At 39.6% G+C, this 25,344-nt stretch overlaps 1 protein-coding gene across 2 annotated transcripts in view; it reads left to right on the top strand.

Annotated features, from left to right (window-relative positions):
- Nucleotides 1-25,344, top strand: part of exoc5 (exocyst complex component 5) — a 72,205-nt gene that overhangs the window by 17,235 nt on the left and 29,626 nt on the right. For both annotated transcript variants that reach the window (XM_042091749.1, XM_042091748.1), the window contains exons 6-14: nucleotides 304-332; nucleotides 530-639; nucleotides 3,671-3,715; nucleotides 3,820-3,960; nucleotides 8,744-8,826; nucleotides 9,897-10,106; nucleotides 12,667-12,814; nucleotides 12,908-13,016; nucleotides 17,729-17,849. In XM_042091749.1, the coding sequence (XP_041947683.1) occupies nucleotides 304-332; nucleotides 530-639; nucleotides 3,671-3,715; nucleotides 3,820-3,960; nucleotides 8,744-8,826; nucleotides 9,897-10,106; nucleotides 12,667-12,814; nucleotides 12,908-13,016; nucleotides 17,729-17,849 (996 nt within the window). The remainder of the gene's footprint in view (nucleotides 1-303; nucleotides 333-529; nucleotides 640-3,670; nucleotides 3,716-3,819; nucleotides 3,961-8,743; nucleotides 8,827-9,896; nucleotides 10,107-12,666; nucleotides 12,815-12,907; nucleotides 13,017-17,728; nucleotides 17,850-25,344) is intronic.

Raw genomic sequence — 25,344 nt, 5'->3', positions numbered from 1 at the left:
AAATTTGATAAAGTCTATTCCAGACATGGAAAGTCAGGGAATATTATTTTTCAAAATACATTAATGCAGATGTATGTACACACAGAATTGGTGTATATCTGGTAATTAGCTTTACTGCATGTTTGAGTGGTTGTAGTTAGCCCAACTGTGATTATTCAATGTTCATTTATTCATCTCCCACTCTGAAAAAGTAAAAGATTCTTGAACACAATGCGGCTACTCTGAAATCTTTGGTCGGTATATTGTACGATTCATTCAATGGTTCTTTCATTCTTCTGCTTTTGTTTCTCCTTGTTTTGGCAGGTTTGCAGATGTAAAGGCTAAAATCGCTAGTGAGTAATTAATGAATCAATCTATGGAATTTTACTATCTACCCCTTAAACAATAATAAGTACCATTTGAATTTTGCATGTTTCAAATACATTTATAAACCTAATATAATATAATGTTTAGATTTATTTTCTAGAAAGTTTGTCCAAACACCTTTGCAGACTGTTGGTGTATGTGATTCAGTGTTGTTGTGTTACAGGTAAGTATCATGACTTGGAACGGCAGCTAATTCAGGAGTTCACAAATGCCCAGCGCAGGGGGGAGATTGGACGTATGCGGGAGGTTGCTGCTGTCCTCCTTCACTTTAAGGTAAAAATAGACATGTGACTGCTAAGCTGTCTCTCACTACTGTACAAAAAAAGTGACTGACTGGGTGGTTGAGTGAGGGTTGGTTGATTGTAGAGTGTCTTATCCATCTGTCAGTTTGCAGCTTGATCAGGGTATTTTAAGGCCAGAACTAGCTCCTATTTTGCAGATTTTAGCCTCAGCTTTCCAATGGTACAAGCCACTAATGGCTTAATATTGATTCTAATATTATAGCACCTCAACCAAAACTAGAAAGTTGCTAGTTCGGTAATCGCCTACAGAAAGCCGCTCAGGCAATGGCAGAAGTGCTGTTCGCAGAGGTTAAATTGGGCCGGAGCGCACAGGTGCACGCTCCAGCTCCACCCTCTCAGGTCCACAGCACACCCTGCCGGAGCTCAGCTCCATCCGCACCAAATGTCATTCCACTAGAATTATTTTTCATCTCCTGGCAAATACATGATATGAGACTGAATAATTAGCAGGACTAACCTAGTATTGAGCTGCTGTGCGCCAGTAAAATCTCAAGTCCAGGTTCAACTAAATTTCTCGGGGGGGTACTCATCACACAGATACCATGTGAACGAGCGAAATGATATTAACGCCAAGTTGCTGTGATAAATGATTTGCGAGAAACTTAACATTGAACTTAAATGAAATGTAGTCATATTTGCATTCTGCACACATCTCTGCATACGAGCACAAGGCAAACCGTATATCACAAGAAACAGCAGACCTTACCGAATACGAGGATATAACGCATGCATCTGAACAACAAGCGGTTCCCGAGTAAACCTTTTTTTAAATTGCAACACATTTCTACATGGTCTCCAACTTTGGGCAAAAATCTAAACTATTTAGCCTACAGTATGTCAGTACAAACATTTTTGTAAATTGCTTAGCCTGAGTATCCCACCATCATGGTTCTTATATTGCCAGATGCCATAATATAATTTAATATAATATAATATATTGCTTCCTAGTGACATTAGTCAAGTCAAGTCAAGTCGGCTTTATTGTCAATTTCTTTACATGCACTGGTCATACAAAGAATTGAAATTTCGTTTCTTACTTTCCCATGCAGACATAGACATACTTTAAATACAGACATAGACATACTTTAGACATAGACATAGCCATAAACATTAAATTAAAGTGCGAGACTGAAATATAGAACATATATCAAAATATAGAAATATAGGACATATATCAAAAAAAAATAGAGGTAGTTGTGTTGTATATTTACATAGTCTCAACCGTTACATGATGTTTAAACTTGTGCTTGTGTGACCTGTATATTTACATTAATATGCAGTAATTTCAAGTATATCAGGCTTGATGTGAAGCAGCAACACGTTAGGCTGCGCAGTCACAGTGCAGTTCCACAGGGCGGTGTTGGGGGGGGGGTTAGGCTAGACAGGATCCTAGGTTCCTAGGTTCCTGGCTGGCTGGTGGGTGGGGGGGGGCTGTCAGTGATGGGAGAGTGGGTAGATTGTTCAGCATCCTGATAGCTTGGTGGATGAAGCTACTTGCAAGTCTGGTGGTGCGGGAGCGGAGGCTCCTGTACCTCTTTCCAGAGGGCAGGAGGCTGAACAGTTCGTGTGCAGGGTGGGTTGTGTCCTTGACAATCATTAGTGCTTTGCGGGTGAGGCGGGTGGTGTAAATGTCCTGCAGGGAGAGGAGTGGTGCTCCAATGATCCTCTTAGCTGTGTTAACAATGCGCTGGAGGGTCTTCATGTTCTGATCTGTGCAGCTTCCGTCCCACACTGTGATGCTGCTGGACACGATGCTCTCGATGGTCCCTCTGTAGAATGTAGTCATGACGGGAGGCGTGGCACTTGCCTTTTTCAATTTGTGCAAGAAGTAGAGGCGCTGCTGGGCTTTCTTCGCCAGTGAGCTGCATTTGGCAATATTTTTTTTTTTATCATATTCACTGAAACCGACACTACAGAACAACATAAATCAGCCGGTTTTAGAAAAAAAAAACACACTTCTACCTCCACCTAGAGCCTGTTCTTTGTTTTGCAAAAATCCACAACTCCTGGTTCTTCTGGTCCAATCAGAGCAGGGCTGTGTGAGATCTGACTGTCAATCACAGTCTGGTGCAGTCTGGTGCGCACTGACGAGCACAAACTTCATGAGAGGGTGGTAGTGGGGAAGGGGCATGAGCATGGTAAACATTTAACATTTTGGCTAAGCCCCCTCAATCTGTCAGACTTGCCAACTGCAGCTTTAATGCAAAAATATAAAGAAAAAAATCATGAGACTCAAATAATTTTTTCTTGATATAAATGCTGACATAAGACATATTGCATAAGACAAATATTATCCGAATACAATCCGCCGCAAGATCGTCTTTGCTAACATCTTCTGGCCCGTCTAAGGTTACTTGGGCAGCTGTGGCCTACTGGTTAGCGCTTCGGACTTGTAACCGGAGGGTTGCCGGTTCAAACCCTGACCAGTAGGCACGGCTGAAGTGCCCTTGAGCAAGGCATCTAACCCCTCACTGCTCCCCGAGCGCCGCTGTTGTTGCAGGCAGCTCACTGCGCTGGGATTAGTGTGTGCTTCACTTCACTGTGTGCTGAGTGTGTTTCACTAATTCACGGATTGGGATAAATGCAGAGACCAAATTTCCCTCACAGGATCAAAAGAGTATACTTATACTTCCAGTCAGTATAGTGGTTTTGTCTGATCCAAGCTTACCAGTGACAGAACACCATGCAGCCTTTTTTCGTCACAGGAGCGCCAGTTATACATTGTATGAGTGCTAGTTATCCTTTGGAAGGAAATAAATCAGATTATCAAAGGCTGCCATTGACATTAATGCCTTTGGTTTTGACATAGCTTACACAATTTCTGCCTCCACAACATTTTCCAAAATAAAAACACATTTCACCAGTTGGAGAGAGATCGGTCGCGAGACTTGATCTATGCTTTAAAAAGTTGACAAACCACTGATGTATTGTAAGGAATTCATGTACTGAGAACTTCCTTGTCTGAATATTGAAGCACCATTTTCCATGTTTCTGTTTTTTAGGGATATGCACATTGTGTAGATGTCTATATCAAGCAGTGTCAGGAGGTGAGTACTGAAAAATGCTGGGTAAAATCTGATGACCAGATAACTGATACATGAATGCTTATATAACTGTGTGTCCTGGAAATGAGCATCCTCCTTCCTTTCAGGGTGCATACATGTGCAATGACATTTTTGATGACACTGCAGTTTTATGTCAGCGTGTCAACAAACAAGTGGGGGAGGTGTTTTGCAGCCCAGAAACAGTGATGGCAAAGCTCATCCAGAGTATTTTTGATAACAAGTTACAGGTAAGGTTTAAAATCATGACTAAAGTCAATGAAGATCCTAAACTGATTAGTTCAGGACGTCAGGACTAACAATAACGACATGTAGAACAATGTCACTTAAGCGTCATATTGTCTTTAATTTGTCTTTTAATGTTTTTTTTTATTGTCTTTTAATGTTTTTCATTTTGGAAATGTTACATTTTGGCACATTTGGCAGTGACAATACCAGGAAGATGAATCGTAGTCAGTGACTATTTTTGGGAAATGGACCCCAGGGTTTCTTTACAGGCTGCCTAATGTTGTCCTCCAGAATTTTAATGTAGCCTTCTACATGGCCGTCGTTGCCCCTTTGAAAATCGGAGGATCACAGGCCACTGTGGCCTTGGTGCTCCCCCTTCTTTCAATATTCTGCTTTGCGTCCAACTAATAGCGAATTAATTTAGTCTTTACGCAGTGGAGAAAGTGACAGTGCACGACAAGAAAGAAAGTGCATCCAAATTCACCCATTCTTCTCTGTTGAACTACTCGTGAAGTAGCCTACTCATCATGCAGACATACCCATGTATCGCCTGTACAGACATACCCATGTATCGCATGTATGTTAGCCTCTAGTTGCTGTGGTAAATGGTCCGTGAGAAAAGTAACTTAATGTAGTAATAGTAATCATAATATTCTACATACAGTTCATCTACATACAGGCCATCTCTCTACCCATTCATCTCGATGGAATACTTCACAAACTCTTCCCTCAACACATGACAAACAATATATCAGAAAAACAGTAGACCTTACGGAACACAAAGGTGTAAAACATTCACCTGTACAGTTAGCCATTCCAGAGTAGGCCTAATCCAGTTTTGAATTTGCCACAAATTTGCATGTTTACAACTTTGGGCTTTAAGTTTTACAATGTGTTTACATTTCATAACAGGCCAAATACAAAATGAATGTTACAAATATTGCCTAGATATCTGTAAATATTAAAATCAGAGGATTTACAGCTAAGAGTTTATCAAAGAAGCCTTAATGAACACAAAATACTAAGCATGGATGTAGCCTATTTGAGTTTCTTAAAGCTGAGCTGTGCTTAAATTGTTCAATACATGATTTTATAACAGGCCAAATAGAAAATAAATGTTAAATATAGCCTAGATATCTAAAAATATTAAAATCAGATTTGTAGTTCTATGTAATATGTTTTTGGAATGTTTCATACAGTGATGAAGGTCTACTGCTGTGTATAGGCTAAATACTTTGATCATTTTTATGTAGCCTACTGTATAGTTAACTTCGGCCTGGGTGCCCTGACGTGTGGCCTTTTCCCCATGGAATGCCTTATAGAACTACCCTTTTAGAACATTCCAAGGCTACCCATGGAGTATTATTGAATAAAACAATTAAAACTTGCCAGGTGATTACAAATGAATGATACACTCCATCAACTTACCTGAAACATAGTCATTTTATATATTTTTAGAAACCTGAGGTATCTATTATGACAATGTCCATTTGTTTTAAATAATATATAGGCAAGTCCTCATCATTGGAACATTTAAAATTCTCTAAACTAGTGTTTAGTTTTTAAACAAAACATACTCTCCATTTAATATATACATGTTATGAACTTTGTACACACACAAAAATATTCCAATATGTTGGCCAAGTTATTGAGACAATGAAAATATCACTAGGTATGGTATAGAACAGTTTTAGTCTATTTTAACTATTTTAACAAATTAATTGACGTTACACTCCATGGACCTTAGAGAAACCCAGTCATGTTCTATATCTTTGGGAACCTGAAATTATGGACCATCTGAAAAGAATTATGTAAGTATTGAAGAATGCTATTAAAATTGTCTCCTTAATCCCAAATGGAGACACAGTTGACCGAGTATATTCCAGTGTAGTTAAGAGCAGGTAAAACTTGAGGCTGGCTTGCAAAAGAATAGTTCTTTATTCTGGATGTAACAACAGAGTTCTGGTAACCCTGTTGTACGCACAGCACAGCACAGTGTTGCAAGGTGAAGCCAAGGTAAGAAACTGAAGCAAAGATCTGGGAAACTCCTGGCTAATTATAATACCAGAATATACATTCATGTCTGGGCTCAAATTGGAGGGGGGGAAGCGGGTAGTGATATAGCCTTATTCAATTAAGATGTCTCTGGTGGGGGAACAATTAGTTAGGTACACCATTTGCTATTGTAAGGTGACAACATTCTGTCTGCTTACAATAAACGTCCTGTCCCCGCAGTTTCTGCAGTATTAAACAAAGACATACAGAAAACCACTAAAATCTAACAATATGTAATGGTAAGTATGGTATTGAGACCCTGTACCTGTACACATGGAAATTGCAGCTAGGGTCTTCTCATGATCAGGTAAGTAATGGGAAATATGGCAATGAACTATTTCAAACCTGTTTTACCAATCTTGTAGTCTGTTGTAGTCAAGATTCCCCAAGTGGTAAGTAATAAGTGTGGTACAAAACAGTTTCAAGCCTATTTGACCTGTTTTGTGTTGTAGTTTCAGTCTATCAGTTATCAATCTTATACGAAATAAAACAAGATTTGACAGTGTTTGGTTGTTTCAATTAATATCTATTTTTACTGAAACAAAATCAGATAATATGATAAACAGATATCATAAATAGATAAAGATACATATGTATCATGAACAACACATTTACCACCTCATTAGGTGTGGCAATAATATAAAAACAGATATAATATAAATAGATAAAGATGTCAGATGAATACCTTTACCACCTCATTAGGCGTAACAATGATATAAAAACAGATATAATTTTTTTCTTAGCTGATTGTGCACATCCACGCCATTCATGTGCTGATTGTATCGAGTGATAGCTTGTGGTTGTGGCACGACTAGCTTTTCCGTCTCAACCTGCCGATGACAGGTCACCATCTGACCAGGATGTGGGAGACAGGTGTGAGCTACGACAACTACATTGTCATTCCATGCTGTGACAGTGACGCCGGCCTTCTGGAAAAAAATACTGTCACTTCGTTTCCGTAGAAGCTTTTTCAGGCTTCTTTTTTGCTTTATTTCTGTGGGGGCACCTTTTCTATTGGACATTAGCGTTCCACAGGCATAAATGCTATCTGCTAGCAGACTCTGCAAGAGGGGAATGCTTGTGAAAAAGCGGTCGAAATAAACGCAGTGATCCAAAACCATGGATCCGTTGAAGAGGTGTCTGGTCCCGTTTCTCTGAATAAAGCTTGAAGTCTGACATGTAAGATGTGTTGCCGTCACACCGGGCCCAGAACTTGATTCCAAACTTTTCTGGTTTGTTAGGCATGTACATTAAAAGCTCTGCTCTGCCTTTGAACCCTTTCATAGCCTCGTCAATAGAAATGTCACGACCGTGTTGAAAAATTGCTTGCAATTTTGACGTGCCATCTCAAACACCGGCGCAACTTTAGCTATCGGATGATAGCTAGCATCAGCTCTCGTCACTCGCGCGGCAGCATTATTACAGTGTAAGTACTGGCACAACTTTTCGTACCTGTTCAGTCATGGCACGTTAAAACCCGCTGACGCCCAGGAATGGCTCCGTGGACCAGTAATCACTGTATTCATGTTTCGGATTAACACCCATCAGGATATTTAATCCAAAAAAAGCTCTCATCTCGGCGCCGTCAGTCGGAAACCAGAGGCTATCAACTCGCGAGTGTTCTTGAGCACAGCGCTCTGCATACAAGTTTGTTTCAGTAGCAATCTTCTGAAACATTGTCTCGACGAAAAAAAGAAAAAAGTAATCCAAGGGTGTAGCGTTTCCTACATTGAATGTCCTTGGCAACTTCCCGAATCCATTGTAAATTGATTGATTGTTTGGTCCCTTATAACACGACTCCAGGCTACATCTCCCGTTTCTCTCATCTCGTCAGTGACATTTTCGTGACCATCACTTTCGCTGTCACTTTCCTCCGAGGGTATAAAATCATCTTCAAACCCAGAAAAATCAGACCCATCAGACTCGTTATCAAGAAAAATCTCAATATAAAAGGCTGCATCTTCCGGATTCCTGAACACTCATGCCGCCATCGTCAAAATGTCAACATTCACAGGTCACTCTGACAGCTGACGCGCTCGTCTTTTTTCCCCTCAGAGGCTAGAACTTAGATCGTCAAACTTCGGAAAACCCCGCAAATATGTATCCCTCACTCCTATTGGTTAGCCTGGTGTTGCTAGGTTTCGGCTCTGCTGATCAGATTATTTGTTACAAAGGCAAACACGGTACTTGCTCTAGTCATCATCAAAACACGTCTTTATTGATACAACAGACTCGTCAGAACTCGTCATAAAGGATTTGTGGGGGGTAGTCATATGACGTCTTTATGGGTCTCAACATTTAGCAATATAATAAAACAGTCCAAAAGTAAATTAAATCCCAAACTAAACTGAAAATCTTCTGTTTTTGATAGCCTGTATGCCGCTCCGAACGTAACGCATGTCTCACAATAAAACGCACAATGTAAGGAATACAAGCCTGCCTGCCCCAAAGAAATACCTGTGCTTTGCGCAGTCTAAGTAAATAGCAGACCCTAGACATAATTTGAGGATTTACGGAAAGTATGACGAAGTAGGACTAACATTTAAAAACATATATATATAATTTAATATTTTGATATATAAGTCGCAGGACCAGCCAAACTATATAAAAAATAGCAAATTATAGTCCGGAAAATACACAGAGCTAATGGCGAATACACAGGGCTATGATTCACAGAATTTTTTTGGTCTGTTTTGGATATGAAATACTTGTTTATCTGATTTTTTTTAGGCTCATGTAAAGGAGAAGTTAGATGAGGCTCGACACTCTGACGTGGAGCAGTATCTTAAGAACCTGTATGACCTCTACTCCAGGTACTGAACATTATTTCATATTGCATTATTTCATATTTCAACAATTGCAATAATTTACCAGTTTTTAAAGTGTGCTGGTCATGTACATTTGGTATCATTTTTACATTATTTTGATGTAATATGGCCACCTGGATGGTGTGGAATAAATTTTGCTTAAAGATCTATACATGCTGAATGTCTGAGTTAAGGTTTTGTCTTTCTCATTAGTAGTGTATTACTTCCTGCAGAGAGGTTTGTATGCATCAGGCAATCAAGATACAGTGACAAAGTCTGTGCACCAAAGAGACAATCAGTTGTTTCTCACACACACATTTATACCTCGCATCATAGTGTCATAGTATCATTGCATCATTTACCCCTCCCTGCACACACACATGCCTTTGTTAATACAATATAAAGATTAGTTAATAAAGATCTAAGGACATTAAAACTGGGTTAAGAACATTTATATTGTCATACAACACATGATTTGCCATCTGTACAGAAGTATACAAATGAAAAGAACTTTAAGAACTAGGTTAGGTGCCAATGGAAGAATGACTTTAAGGCAATAGAAGTATCAATTATAAGTAACATTACGGACTAGGTTGAGCTTTAAAGAGTCCATTCAAAGGTGTAAGATCTTACAGAAAGAAACACAAGTATCCAAGTAAATCAAAATGCTGCTGGGGAAGCATTACGGCTTATTTGATGTGTTTTAATGCATATAAAGACCCTGGGGCCGGAGTTACACTTTTAGGGGCCTTTAAGTGAAATTCTATCTGTACATATTACTTTTTCATGCAAATTACTCAAATTTTGCTTACTATAACAAAACAGTGGGTCAGGTTATTCCCATTTTGAAAATGGTTGATTCTTGGTGGAGGAAAATGGGCTTGACAAAAGTACTTTAAGTAAGAATTTAAGTACATGTAAACATATAAAAATTATAATTATAACACTTTGTTCTTATGTTTACAATGTTATCAGCAAAACCTTTCTGTTTAAATGGCTTTGATCAAGTTGCTGTTTTAAAAATTATGTCCTAATTTGACACATTCTTACCTAACCCTCTCAAATGTAATCTTCAGGACAACACTGTTGACAAACAAATTGGCGGAGTTCAATCTGGGATCAGACAAGCACACCTTCCTATCCAGGCTTATAAAAAACATTTTCTCCATCTACCTGGAAAATTACATTGAGATGGAACGTCAGTACCTACAAAGTCGCAGTGCCATGATTCTGCAACGTTATTACGACTCCAAGAACCATCAGAAGAGACCACTTGGCACTGGCAGGTATGTCCCTCCCAACAGCTCTTCCCATTTGAGTCTTTAGTAGACTAACTTTAAGCAACATATGCCTGCACACTAGGGCTGGGACATAATGTATTTATTCTTATCGCGGTTGAAAAGCAAGGAATTACCTCAATTTCGCGGAAATAAGAAATAAGCAGTTTATCAACAAGGCTGTCACAATTTTAGAGCAGCTGTTACATTCGGGACATTTATGCTACTGTTACAACGGTAGGCTACTGCACTTTCTAATGACTGTGTCATGTTGTAACAAAGGTAGGCTATATGTCGTTAAGTTAAATTCTTAGCAAACTAGAACATGTACATAGATCTACTTCCTCCCCCTCCCTCCCGTGCTGCTCCCGTGCAATTGAAACTCTCTTAAACGCGCATCTCGTCTGTGATTTGCTGGAACAGTTTGTTATGTTTTTATGGGCTAGGTTTGCCCAGTTTGTTTTTGTTGCCGTTTTTGGAGCTGGGATGTCAGAGATCGCGTTTTTTTACAGTGTATTCAGGACACAGACAGCTGGCGGATGGTTAGGTGATGTTTGCAGTAAGTGACATAAAATGTTTTAGCCTAAAAAACGTGTGGCATCACTTAGAGCACCTTTAATTCTGTTTCAACTGTTTCAGACACAGGGCTATCCATTGGTACACTGCAAAAAATGAAAATCTAATCAAGTGTTGATAATCTTATATTAAGATCAAAAGATCTATTTGGTATTGTTTTTAGTATGAAAGGACTTACCTAGCGCTCTCTCGAAAGATCATTTTGACTTAATTTAAGAAGACTTTGACTTATTTTAAGGAGTCTTATCAAGACAAATTTGCTCAACGCACTGGCAGACAAATTTGCTTGTTTTTAGGACAAATTTGCTTAACGCACTGGCAGACAAATTTGCTTGTTTTCAGGATGAGATGTCTTAATTTAAGAAAAGTTTGACTTATTTTAAGTCAAATGATTTCATGAGAAAGTGCTAGGTAAGTGTATTTATACTAAAAACAATACCAACTAGTTTTTTTTATCTTGATATAAGATTAATAACACTTGGTTAGATTTTGTTAGATAAGCAGTTTTTGCAGTGTACCAAGTATATCGATCCTTCTGGCTTATAAAAACAGACGAAGTGACTGCAAAATAATGTCATGTACAAAAACCAACGCTGCACACCCATTACTTTCGTTTGGACCTGTAATCTGATAGATATGCCACGCATGTCAGATGAAAGAAGAGACACAGAGCTATCATTTGATACCATCCTTCTGGGTTATAAAACATACGAAGTGACCAAATTAATAACTTCTAATAATAATGACTTACCCCACATTTTTGTCTGTTTTTGTGGCAAAGCATGTTTATAACCCAACGCGATCGTGTGGTTCTCTATGGCAAAGCATGTTCATAATCCGTTTTTGAGATCCTAGCAAATTCCTGCATGGCATCCAATTCAAGGCTCACATTGCATCCCAATTTGTTCAACAAAGAAACCCCTTTTTTGCCTTTACTTTGTTCATGGCAATGTAGTAAAAAGTTGTTGTAGAGAATCATTATGAGTGCATGCACACACAGGCTAACTCAGGTCAAGTCAGGTCAGATCAGTTTGTGTCACAGATATGGAGTGCAGAAAGGTCATTTTCATCACTACATAAAAAAAATAGCATTTATTTCTGTAAGGCGCACACCACATATGTCTGTAAATTGTTCAGCCCCAGACAATCCCTCCATCATGACAAATGATATTGCCAGATTCAGGACAGTCTGCTCTACACATACATGAAAGGCAAGTTGAAAGAAAAGAAAAGCTGCTAGCTTGCACTGGTGAGATACATGAGAATTTTTATAATATGTTTTTTGTATTTTTATTATCTAAATCAATGCAAGTATTAATACATGAAAACAATATATAGCATGTGTGTATGGCACTTACAATGACCAGGATAAATGCCTCTAACTAAAGGTAGTGAAAATGCCCTTGAAACAGTCTAGGGTTCTAAGGGTTAAAATAACCCCTTGTGCTTTTTTGTTAACACAGCCAAAGTTAAAAGGTTGATTGTTACAACACATTAGTATTGTCATGTTTTAAACACATGAAAACACATTCACATCACATAATGTGACTTAATTATTGTAGTCAATTACTTCATTTGTGTCAGATTAGCTAAATACAACCCATGCTTTGTTTTTCAATAACTTTTACATATGGCAGGCTACACATGAGTTTCTGTTTTTGATTGCAAGTTATTGCCAATACAGTATCTGTATTGCAAGAGGCTACTACTCATTAAGTGTAGTCATAGCCCTCTTCCTTGATAATCTTCTTTGAAAAAAAATAGTGTTTCTCATCTCTTAATAACTTTCAAGGGAAAATTAAATTAAAACTACTAGTATTTATTAATAATGAAAATAAACTTAAAGGCCAAGATGCATTGTGAATCATTTAGTCCTGATGTGTTGTGTAATTGATTGTGTGATTTATGTAGGTTATTTTACATCCTTGATTTGCAGATACGACTGTTACAGATGAACATTGAATATGTTGTTTGCTTTTCCCTTTTCATATAGTATCCAGGAACTGAAGGAACGCATAAGACAACACACTAACCTACCACTGGGACCAAGTATTGATACACATGGTGAGACCTTCTTGTCACAGGAAGTTGTTGTCAATTTATTGCAAGAAACACGTCATGCCTTTGAACGGTGCCATAAGGTGAGCTATGAACATATTCCTACAACTAAAATGAATGTTGTTTCTCATTATGGTGGGTTTTTGCAACTTCTCATTTCGTCTTCATTTTGCCAGCTGTCAGACCCTGCCGACCTACCTAGGAATGCCTTCTGTATCTTTCTACTACTAGTGGATCACCTTTGTGTGGATCACATTGACTATGCCCTGGAAATTGGTCTATCAGGTAGTGACTTAATTTTGCTGTTTTTGCAATTTTACATGAATTAGTTTACTACTTAAATTTTCCACAACTTAACATTATATCGACTCACAAAATTAGGCTACAGCTGCTACAAATACCATACATTGTAACAATTCAGCTAGCATCAATGTAACTTGGTGAGCTGGTGTTAACAACTGGATGCTCTCAGCTCAGATGTTGAATCGTCATTGACATGATGTTGTGTTACGCCAGTTCTGCTTTGCAGTGGCGACATTGCACCCTGTCTTCTTTTCTAAGTTTGAAATGATCCCAAAATTTTGGACATTCTCTGCCTTTTTCGGACGTTTTCTTGGTTCTCCGTCATCGCACCAACTTAATTCTGAACGTGGTGTGCGCGTCAGTAATACGTCCTTGTGAAACAATCCCTGAGCTGAGCAGGCCACATAACGCATGTAATAGGAATTAAACAAAGCCTCGAGGCAGAGAATTTCCCTCCCGCACGCACACACCATATGGCCTAGGTAGACGCATGCAGCACAGGTGAGCACAGGTAACCAGGAGAAACATCAACCAATTTAGAAATGAAACTTCATATTTTTAGAGCCTCTAAAATCAAATTGACTATTGAAATTGAGGCTTAGGATGGAGTGATGTGTAGGAGCGATGACTCATCCCCCCCCCTCAGATTTGTTCACAAAACGCACCCTGACTAGGTTGGCTTGTCAGTCAGTGTGGAACGCAACCTCAGACCAACGCAGATGGCAAAATAAGGAACTGCAACCTAATTTCAGTGGTTAAAGCTCTCCGGAACATTTCTAATGGTTCTCATATGCATTGATGGTTGTCACGGGACACAATTAGCAGGATAGGACAGTAACTGGGTCTTTCGGGTCAGTAGTAGTGACCGTTGTAAAGAGCTCCATTTAATGGAGAGGCAGTAGCAGCAACACTTTCGTTCTCGGTTGGCATTGGCAAGCAGTTGCCACACAGACACCATCAATTTTGTCCCACTCTCGCTTCCTCACCTCTCTGATCATCTTCATTTTCATGTAAATCTCGAGTACTGTCTTCTGCATCATCCTCCTGATTTACGAAGCGCTTGGGTTAAAACTGAAAAGGCTGAACAGAAGGCGTGTTCATCTCGCTGTACTGTCAAGACTTGAGCTGGTTCAGTCATATCACGTCACTACCTAGAAAGCATTGAGATGTAACCAACAGTGGCGGCAACGAGTGAACGGATTTTCCAATTGTTTTTTTTTCTTCATAAAAACTAAAACATTTTGAATGTTTTATATCACATTTTTATACCTGACGCCAAGGTTAATCTTATAAGGCCAACATTTCATCCTCTGCCTCCTGGATGACAAAAGCAGGAGTGGGAGGAGGGGACTTCTGAGGACAGAATATCCTCAAACCAGGCATAAAACTCATTGAGCCCATCAAGGAGATCAGGGTCCTCATCTGTGGTGAAGCAGGTCCCTTGTTGACCTAATTGGTCATTTCCTTCAGGCTTCTTCAGACAGATCTGAGGTTGTTGGTGGAGAGTTGATGCTCCAGTTTATTTGCATAATCCACCTTGAAAGTTGATACTTGCCAGACTTGTATTTACCCTTTTCTCCACTGTAAAATACACTTTTGATCATAATACATTCATCAACACAAAACCGGATGTATGACGTCACTGCCTCTGTGTACTCGTCTAGGCTGCCTGTAGTGATGGGGACGAGACCGCCTATGCCGAGTCCGAGTCAAGACCGAGTCTTTAAAGGGTCGAGACCGAGTCGAGACCGAGTCTGTTGGTTTTCAAATACAGTCGAGTCCGAGTCAAGACCGAGTCTTTGAGGAAGCAAGTCCGAGTCGAGACCGAGTCCTTTAGGAGTCGAGACCGAGTCGAGACCAAGACCATAAAAAATTGCAGTTTTAATATTCATAATTTAATATCACCCCAGTTAATAATCAACAGTTAGGCCTACAGACTAAGCTAGATTGGGAATTGTTTAGAGGAGCAGTCTTAACGTCTAAATATGGACTATGCTGACCTACAGACACTCACCGGCAGCAGAGCCATAGAGATAAATAAATGGCTCTGACGGCAGTATCTTTGCATTGCACCATGGGATGTCATTTTCAAATAATGCCGGTCAACATTGCATTTTATTATTATTGTTGTTATGTGTTGTCTGTTTTTTTATATGAACATAAAAAATGCGTTGGTCTCGAGGACTCGGTCTGAAATTACGAGTCCTTCTCCTCCCACTGTGGTCCGAGACCGAGTCAAGACCGAGTCTTTGAAGGAACGAGTCCGAGACGAGACCGAGAAAGCAGAAATTGGTCTCAAGACCGGACTCGAGTCCGAGACCGGACTCGAGTACTACATCACTAGCTGCCTGCCACACGTGTTTTTAAAGATCAGTACATTCAAAACAGCCTTTGAGAGTTTCAAAGGCATCTGTGCATACTTTACTTTGTTGGTTCAATGGGTGTGTATAAGATAGACTATACACATACTTTCATGTTCCTGAATTTTGGTTTCACAGTTTTGAATTTCTGTTGATACTCTGGAACAAGGAAAAGCACGGCATGTTCAGACTTTCCCAGTTGAGCACTCAGATATGCATGGTAAGCTGAAGTGATTTGTTCAATAGCAATGGTCCAGTGTATGTTATTTCCTCTTGTGGTGCATTTTACCTGTTAAATATATGGAGCTCATCGGACAAATTGCAGTGATTGTCGCCCAGTACTATTACAGTAGAGTCCGGATGCGATCTTTCGACTGCAGCTATATCATCATGTGCTAGTTCACTGGTGTCAACATTAGCATTTGCTTGTGGTGGAATGTGAACACCGATCAGCACAAACTCCCTTGGTAGGTAGAAAGGTCTATAAGTTTGGTTGTTGGTTATAAACTCCAGATCCGGAGAGCACTACTGTTGTACAAAGGTGGAGTTGGTTCACTAGCGATGAAGCTATACCACTGCCTTTAGTCTTTAGATAGTTGTGCTGACCTGTCAGCCCGGTCTGTTGTAAAGCTGGGAGGTGTGACCACCACATCTGGGATACACTCATCGGGCCAGGCATATAGCAGAAAGAACACGGTAGAGCAGTAGAGCCGGCAAGGGTGGTCAGTAGAGTCGCTTTCTGAATCTGGCAATTGTGTCGGAATGTTACCGACCGGTGTTCCTGCCTGTCACCCAAGTATGGACACTTGGGTCTGAGCCCCAATCGCATTCCGTTGCCTCTCTTAAAGCAGCACTTAAGAAGATTTGCTCTTGTGGTCCCCCTACAGTTGAGAAGTGCAATAATAAATTAGATCATATCAATTAAACGTCTCAATCTCACTTTCACATCACATTTACGCACAAAGAAGTTGCGTGAACGGTGCTGAACTGTGCATACGCATCTTTCACCACCAACATCTATGTGTGAAAAGATGTGCATGTCTATGCATCCTTTCGACCATCCGTGAAGCAGTTTTTCAGGCATGTAAATCAGCGACATCTAATGGTGAAATCACAAAATAAAGCTCAGGGCATAAAACAGATCTCAACACTTCAACATTTCATTACGTTACTACCTTCGTCATCACTATCATTCATTTATATTGCAGGCTATGAGGTTTGTAGCCAAGGCTGCAGCCAAATAGGTCTACACTAAACTGCAAATGTTTTCAGTAAATCACGTTTAGTTTGATATTGATGTTCCTTAATAATATTAATATCGCCTAAATCAGCGGTTCCCAAACTTTTTTTTACTGCGGATCACCTGCTACATCCTGACCTGCCTTCGTGTACCCCCACTATCCGAAAAGTAACACATTCTATTGACGCATTCCAGGCGGCATCATGTTTAATTAGCCACGCTATATGATAACAAATAGCAAAATCAAAATGTGCAACTTGTCTATGAGCTCTCACGCTAGAAAAAAAACAGTGTGGAGAACAACATTAGACTGGTTAGATAGCACCTCACTGCAAACCACACACTGTGGCTTTGGGCAGTCTGTCTCCCAATCCACTTGAAGCCCAGGCCTATATGCCTCATCATAGGCTAGCCTATTTTTTTCTTCCCGCAGTCTTTTCTGTCTCATCTTTTTTTTACCCCCCTGCTCTCCACCTCCATCATTCTGCCCTCCATCCCATCGTTACCTGTCTCCTGCTCTCTCGCTTCTCTTTTTCGATCACTTTAATTAGTCCTTTTGGACAGTGTCCCTGTTTTTAGACAGTTTTCCATGTTTGCATAGCCTTCTACATAGCCTATACTTCCACGAAACTAACACGCCAGATATTCTGTCTGCCCACAGGAAATCATATGCATTGTGGGTAGCTTATTTTTTTTTAATGAAAACATAGCCTGCTATAGAGTTTACAAATGATTTCCTTTAATTTCACGTTTCCATATCATTATAACCCGATTAGAAATTATTTATTATTTATGAACTAATTTGATTATTAATTAATTAATAATTTTTAGCACATTTGGGGCAGCTTGCGTACCACAGTTTGGGAATCCCTGGCCTAAATCATGCCTCTCCGGACAGTGCGATCTAGGCTACTTGCGCCAACTACTAGCCTTAATAAAGTTCATACAATTCATGGTGCATACAATTGATTTAGAATGTTGTGGGGGAGGCGGGTAAACGTCCCGCCGGCACACTGAGAATTAACTGGTTTTAAAAGCTTAAGCGCACTGAAGAATGCAATCAAGTTGTATTTGTAATTTCTTCTCTGTTACAGCAATCCCATCAGCTGATGCAAAAAATGCCAATTTATACTTCCTTGATGTGGTACAGCAAGCCAACACCATCTTCCATCTCTTTGACAAGCAGTTTAATGATCATCTCATGCCATTAATCAGGTGAGTAAAGATGCCCCTTTGTGTCCATGGTAATTTCCAAGTAAATAATCGTATTTTCATTTTTGCTGTTTAATCTAAAAGCTCACATTTTAAAGGTGCGATTTGTAGGATTGTTACCGAACGTTCTGTTGGCCAAAATCAAAACACTGGTGAACGTTCTCAAGACTACCAGACGCGAGCCTCTTCTGGGTTGCCAGATGTAATGAAGACAGCTAACGTTAGTTGACCTGCAGCTGCTTTAACGTTTCTCCAACCATGACCCAGCTACACATTACGGAAACAGTGAAAACAAAAAATACCTCTCTAACCAACGTAACATATGTAGCTGAAGTTAGCGATGCAGATGAAGTTTAGCCTAGGCTACCTGTTGTGGAGAAATATGGCCAGCTCTGCGTCAGACTTGATATTCTTCATTTGACGAAGACGTCACCATCTCAGGAAGCTCCTCCGATGTCCACTTAATTTGTTTCTTGTTTTAATTTTGGAAATTTGCCTGCCTCTTGTAGGCTTTCATGACTACAACTGACAGCTGTTGACAGTTGGCCTTTGCTAATTTGGCAACCCAAATAGGAGGACGCGCTAGCCCATTATTAATACGCTATTCTAGAATTAATCGTTCAAAACATAAACGAAAATTCCAAGAGATTCCGCCCCGTAACTGATTTTTTTTCATGGGTTTTACCCGCAACACTACTGTTTATCAATCACTAAACTGGTATGCAACCTCAGTTTCATCAACCACAAATAAAGAACTCATGTACAGTTTTCTCACATCAAATGAGCAGATTCCATCAGCTTATTTTGAACACAGAAATAAAATAATGCATCTGTCTGAAGTAATAGGAATGGGGATGCAGAATGAACTAGCCCTTCTGACTGAAACATTACTGTGCATACTCAAGTATGACCAACTACCGTAAAAAAACTCCAAATAATAGCCCGGCCTTTTATTTTTCCAAATCGCCAAACTGTACCGGCTAGTATTAGAGACAGGCGTCTATATGAGACAGGCCTTTAATTCCCTTTACACAAAACTTTTTCTCTACAAAGATGGAAAATATTATCGAATGAATTATTTCAAACACACTGAATGATCTACCTATATGACTATCTGATGACAATTCATGATCATCATTCATTTAGTGTTGAGATGTTGTTCATTGAGTGAGATACAGTAAGATCCAAATAGTGGGGATAGCCAGAACAGATGAAACATGTTTTAATCAAACGTAATTTACAAAGAGATCGTATCACACTGAAAGCTCATATTTTGTCACTAGCAAATAGCCTATATCGGTCCTTTGTCAAATACAGTTGCATTATCAGCCCTGACCAAAACCGTTCAGGAATTATATGCGAAAGTGGAACATGCGTAATGTTTCATTCTCCCTCCTTTGGCACGAATGAAACCACATGAGACCATGAACCATATCGTTTCTCCCGTATTGTATTTGCCAAATTTGACAACAGTCTACATTTCAAATCATAGCCTACTTCCAGGCACAGGGAACATATTTTTGACCAGGAGTGCGATTTCTCTCCCAGCTTCGAATTTAGACGGCTAAATACGCCATTTCAGCGCCGTGTATGAGTAGGTCTAAGAGTGAGAAGCTTTATAATGCCCAGGGCAGCCACATTCCACTGCAACTATGCGCAGCACTTGCCACTCCGACTCCTCAATAAAAACTGCGCGCGCACACACCAGACCCATTAGAAGCGCAGTTGACTTTACATCATTAACCTATTTCAGTATATAGCCAGAAAATGTCCGTAGACGGGCTCTGATATAGCCTAGCCTAGTCTAAGGTAAATTCCCTTTCTGGCTTCTTTCTCTTTATCGCCATGGCAGTACGCATTTAGAGTAAAGAATAACGTTTGTGAACCCTTCTGGTTTTGTTGCCAGCATAAAAACAAGCTTACCATCGGCCTATCCGCAAATTTTAAACACAAGGGATGAATTGAACGAGGACTAAGTCGGACATACAGGCATAGTTCATATTGAAAAAAAAGTTATACAATTTGGAACTCCTGGAATCATAACGTGCGCAGTCTGCACCACACTAGTGTTATCACGATACCAAAATTAATGTTTCGATACTGATACCAAGTCAAGAATTGCGATTTCGATACTTCTTCGATACTTTTTAAAAAATGTATTTGATTTGGGGGCCCCACTACCTTGACATCATCATCAGTAATACTGAATATACTGTAGTGTGATCATTCACACCAGTGGCCATCCCAGATTCTGTTGACCCTCCCCACAAAAACACACACAGAAAATGATGGCTTATGTCATATTTCATATATTCTGCATAATTACTAGTAAATATATTTAGCAATTTGAAAACTATTCTAAAACTATAACTATTTTTAAACTATCACACTTAGGCATATCTTTAATGTGGTGTTCTAGGTCTAATTGAGTGCACATTGGTGATGTGTAGGTGTAATTGAGTGCCTGTCACTTTAAGAGATAGGTGAGAGTAATTGGCCTTGTCTCACGGTTTTAGTCTAGTAAATAAAAGTTGCACATAGCGCATAAGGATATGTGGATGCAATTAATTATGTTTTGTATGTCATTAGATAAAATAAATGCAAGAGATAAGTGTCTTGCAATGTTCATTAATGATTTTAGCGGGCACTATTGTCAAATTTGACCTGAGCTAGCAGAATAGTTAGCAAGGATCTCTCTTCAGATGTAAAAGTTTGCGATGGTTGCTTAGCCTATTTCTAAATTACATTGAACCCAAATAGTAGGCCTAAATGACCAAAATCCCACAGCCTAGATAGGTTAGCAACACAAACTTGAGAGATGCAAGTGAGCAAATCAACTTGATATTAGCCTATTATTATGTGTTACCATAGCATCACTTGAACTAGCAGCCATGTCTCGCTGTTTATAGACAGCTGCGCTTACGTGTGTGTGAGGAGAAAAGACGCACAGCCACAGGTTAGGGGAGGAGGCGCTAGAAGCATGCCTTGTGCACACGCATGTTACTTCAAATGAACACGGTCATTCTCAAAAGTATCGATACTAATAACATTAGGCATTGTAACATTTTTAATTTCAGGGTATTGCAATACTTTTGTAGTATCGGTGCACCACTACACCACACATAAACCCAAATCACACCAAAGATTCGCGACGAGATGAGCTGTAACATTCTATTAACCAGCAACTTGATGCAACATTCTAAAACCTTGCAACCGTGACCAGACATGGTGAATGCTTTGCGACGGCTTGCAACGACATCTAATTCACACTCGGGATCGACCGATATGGTTTTTTCAGGGCCGATACCGATATCAATTATTACCAAAACAGGAGGCCGATAACCGATATGTAAAACCGATATTTCAGTTGTCAAAAAGGGGGGTAGATAGCCTAGGCTATGGCGATATGCTGAAAATATTCATTCAAAAGAAAAGCTAACTTTTCTTTCTTCTTTTGATACACAATTGTATCAACTTGCATCACAAGTGTAAATCCTGTGTATCATGTTAATCCAAGAGCTGAGTGATAGCAATTATTTTCATAGGCATACACAATGAGCTATGTGCTTGTAAGGGACCCGTCACAAAGAGGATGCTTTGCCATCGTGTGTGTGAGTGCACGAGAGAGAAAAGAGAGAGGAAGAGGTGCATGCGTGATGGCAAGTGTAATAAGGCTATTTAAGCATGCAATTTGTGTCCATATGTAGGCTATAAGCTACACTTCTGTGAGCCTAAAAGGCACGTAATAGCCAGCTCAGGACGCGATTTAGTTCAGGTCGGATTAAATTACGGCTGACCCTGGGTGCCTGTAGTCTTCTCTGACAGTCCTTCAAAAAGCAGCAGCTAGACTTTTAGACGTTCGCTATTGCATAATTTAGGACTTGTCTACTATGTAGGCCTAAGGGATAACGTCCGCCGAGGTGTCCCGTTATTAACAATTAATTGACGAGGCGGATGCAAAGAACTCCCGACGCGCAGCACCCGAGTTTGTAGGCCAACTAGTAAACGGTAGGTTATATCACTAACGTGCATCAATCAGGAATTCGCTAAATCAAGGAGGTGGGTGCTTTAGGCTACTTATTGATCCGGATCAAAGAGACAATAGCTTACAAAGTGGTGTTTTTGCAACTTCACTGTAGATGATTGTGATTCACATTGCAACTTCAGCAATGTAAGGTAGGCCTACCTTCCTTACCTTCGAAAAATAGCTCCGTACAGCTGAAGCCCAGTCTACAATATGCCTCAGTGAGAATTCTAAACTTTCTCTGTGTTCAGTCTTCAATCCTGATTGGCTGCATTCGTGCTAACTAACAAATCAGACGGTGTAGTGGGCGGGACAATGCTCTCGACCACAGAGTAGCAAATGCAGGGAGTGATAGACGCTTTACAGACAAAGTAGCGCATTTCATTCTTTATCCATTTCAGTATCGGCTTATCGGTGGAAAAAATTACCGATACCAATTATTATAAAAATGCTAAATATCGGCCCTAATAATCGGCCCGGTAATAACCGATAATTGGTCGATCCCTAATTCACACCGCTGTAACCTCCTTTCTGTAACGGTTTCGTGTCATTGCGAATCTTTGGTGTGAATTGGGCTTTAAACAGACGATCTGACGGGGTTTAGAAGATTAAGAGTGTGTCCATGAGAGGACCAGGCGGGGGTGATACATGCTACGTCACCAATTTTGATGAAACTTGGCCAGTTTGAAGGGTCCACCTAAAAACTCAAAAAGCCAAAATAGTGCAAAATTTGAAACAACCCACGGGGAATTAGGCCCCCGTCCTTGTTTTAGGCCAAACCTCAAAAAAAGGCCCAAAATTGCATAAAATGTTGACATCCCTCCTGCTGTCAGATTTAAACAAAGTAACAATCCATGCCATCAAAGGTGCATCCAAGGTTAGTTTAAAACTGGAGTTACAAGGCGTAAGGTGTGACTGTTGTCAGTCCAGGACTGCACATGTCCACTAAGTCACAAGCTTTTTGGCGAATACCCCAAAAATAGCAATATTCAGACCTGAATATCTCCAATGAGCAACCTCCTTTTTTCACAATTCTTTCTGCACATTAAAGGGCCATCTTTGGACTTTATAAATCAAAAGAAAAATGCTCGGCCTTTTTATTATTTTTTTTGTGGTAACCGCCTAAATAGTGTGATCCAGCCAGTGATTTCAAATACATATCTACTTCAATGATTGGTTGAAAAATAATGCTCATTTGTGGTGGACAAATGGAGATATATGGAGATATATTATCATAAATCATGTCTGCTGATCAAATCCAAGCTACATTTAATGTCCTGAGTGTAATATATTCCTAGCTAAAAATGACATCATCGGGTGACATATACCAGTAGGTCTAATTTTTGCAAATTTGATATCTCCAACATATCTCAGGGCTAGAAACAGTCACATGGACTCAAATAATAACTTGTAAGATTTTGATAGTCAAAGATCAAGGTCACTGTGACCTTATGTACAGCCCATTGTGGTGAATAAACCTCTAAAAATCCCTGACATAATTTCAAATGTGATACAAACATTCACACTGGCCCGTTCTGAAACCAATCCCTACCCACTCCCCTCAGTTATGGTGTGCACTCAGGTGGAAATCTCCCTTACAGATAAATCAAGTTCCCCATGTAAATGTTGAGTTCTTTTATCACTTTTGGGTGCTATAGGCTAGTTGGAGCTGCTCACCTTAATGAACTATGCTAAGCTATGCTAACAGTGGGTGCTTCAGACTGAGGTACTGCACGCACAGAGACGAGAAGGGTATGTATCATCTTATCTAACTCTGGCAGAGACAGTAAGATAATTTCCCAAAATGTTGGCGTGTTTCTTTAACACTTGGTTAATCGTTGCAAGTGGCTAGGGAGAGAGTGTAGCTCGCTTTGGAAAGGGCTTTTCACTCACAGATAACAAATTAATTTGAATTTGATGGTCAAAGGTCATAGTTCAAGGTCATTGTGACCTCACATTCTTGTGAGGAATGCCGGTAACACTTTATTTTAATGTGTCGCTGTTACAGTGTACCTACCTAATTAGGTACAGTGGTACAACCTGTGTAACAACATGTACTATCAGGTACTATCATTGTACTTGCATTATGTATTTGTGGGTACCTACATATAGTTGTTACATTGTAATACTGAGTGCTTTTACAAAACTTTGCCAATTTGTCTAAATTTTCATCAGAGGCAAAGAGCTGACCTGAGACCTGCTGGATGGGGTAAATCTGGTCATGATAGATTTGATATACAAATCATTCTTAGCTCCAGTCAAGGCCTCATTGTCTTCAGTGTACATGTAACAGCTGTGCTGCTACAACCTTGTTACTCTTTGATACAGTGGAATAAACCTATTAAGTGTACCAGTTAATTACTTACATGTACATATGACATGTATGTTATGTCTTCGATGTCTTGGAACAGGTCTACTAATTCACATGTACTGTGTGGTGTAACAGCAGACATGTTTCAACACATCAATTACAGGATGCATGACATCACTGACAGGATGTATATAATATGTATGTACTTAACTGGTAATGTAAGTACTTAACTGGTACACTTTTATACTGGTTTATTCCACTGTATCAAAATAGTAATAAATGTGTACCAACACAGTTGATACATGTACTACAGTATGTAGGGTAATGGCAGACATGTTCCAAGACACCAATGACACAACATACATGTAATATGTAATTGTAAGTACTTAACTGGTACACTTCATTTTAATGGCTTTGTGACACTGTATCAAAGAGCAATAACCAACACAGTTGATATTAGACTATGTAGTGAATTAGTAGACCTGTTCCAAGACATCGAAGACACAACACAACATACATGTAAGTAATTAACTGGTACACTTAATAGGTTTATTCCACTGTATCAAAGAGTAACAAGGTTGTAGCAGCACAGGTTGGAGCTAAGAATGGTTTGTATATCTATCATGACCAGATTTACCCCATCCAGCAGGTCTCAGGTCAGCTCTTTGCCTCTGATGAAAATTTAGACAAATTGGCAAAGTTTTGTAAAAGCACTCAGTATCACAATGTAACAACTATATGTAGGTACCCACAAATACATAATGCAAGTACAATGATAGTACCTGATAGTACATGTTGTTACACAGGTTGTACCACTGTACCTAATTAGGTAGGTACACTGTAACAGCGACACATTAAAATAAAGTGTTACCGGAATGCCTATAGGAAGTTTTTTTTTTTTTCTTTCAAATTCGGCACACACAGTCACTTATACTCAAAGATGAAAAAAACAGCATGGGTCTACTGTATTTTTACACCTTGAACACAATATCCTGGAAACCCCTTGAGGGAGTTATTTCAAATTTAGCACAACTTAGGCCCGGTACACACATACCAAGATATTTTATGTTTAGGTCTTCCGTCCACATGTAAACAGTGTTTTAGCCCACACAGATATTTTTTAAAAAACCTTCTAAAGAGAATGCTGGTTTACTTGGATCTGT

This window comes from Alosa sapidissima, chromosome 5, assembly GCF_018492685.1.
Source record: "Alosa sapidissima isolate fAloSap1 chromosome 5, fAloSap1.pri, whole genome shotgun sequence".
NCBI classification, from domain to species: Eukaryota; Metazoa; Chordata; class Actinopteri; order Clupeiformes; family Clupeidae; genus Alosa; species Alosa sapidissima.
The sequence above is the reverse complement of the archived record's forward strand: the minus strand, read 5'-3'. Positions and strand labels throughout refer to the sequence as shown.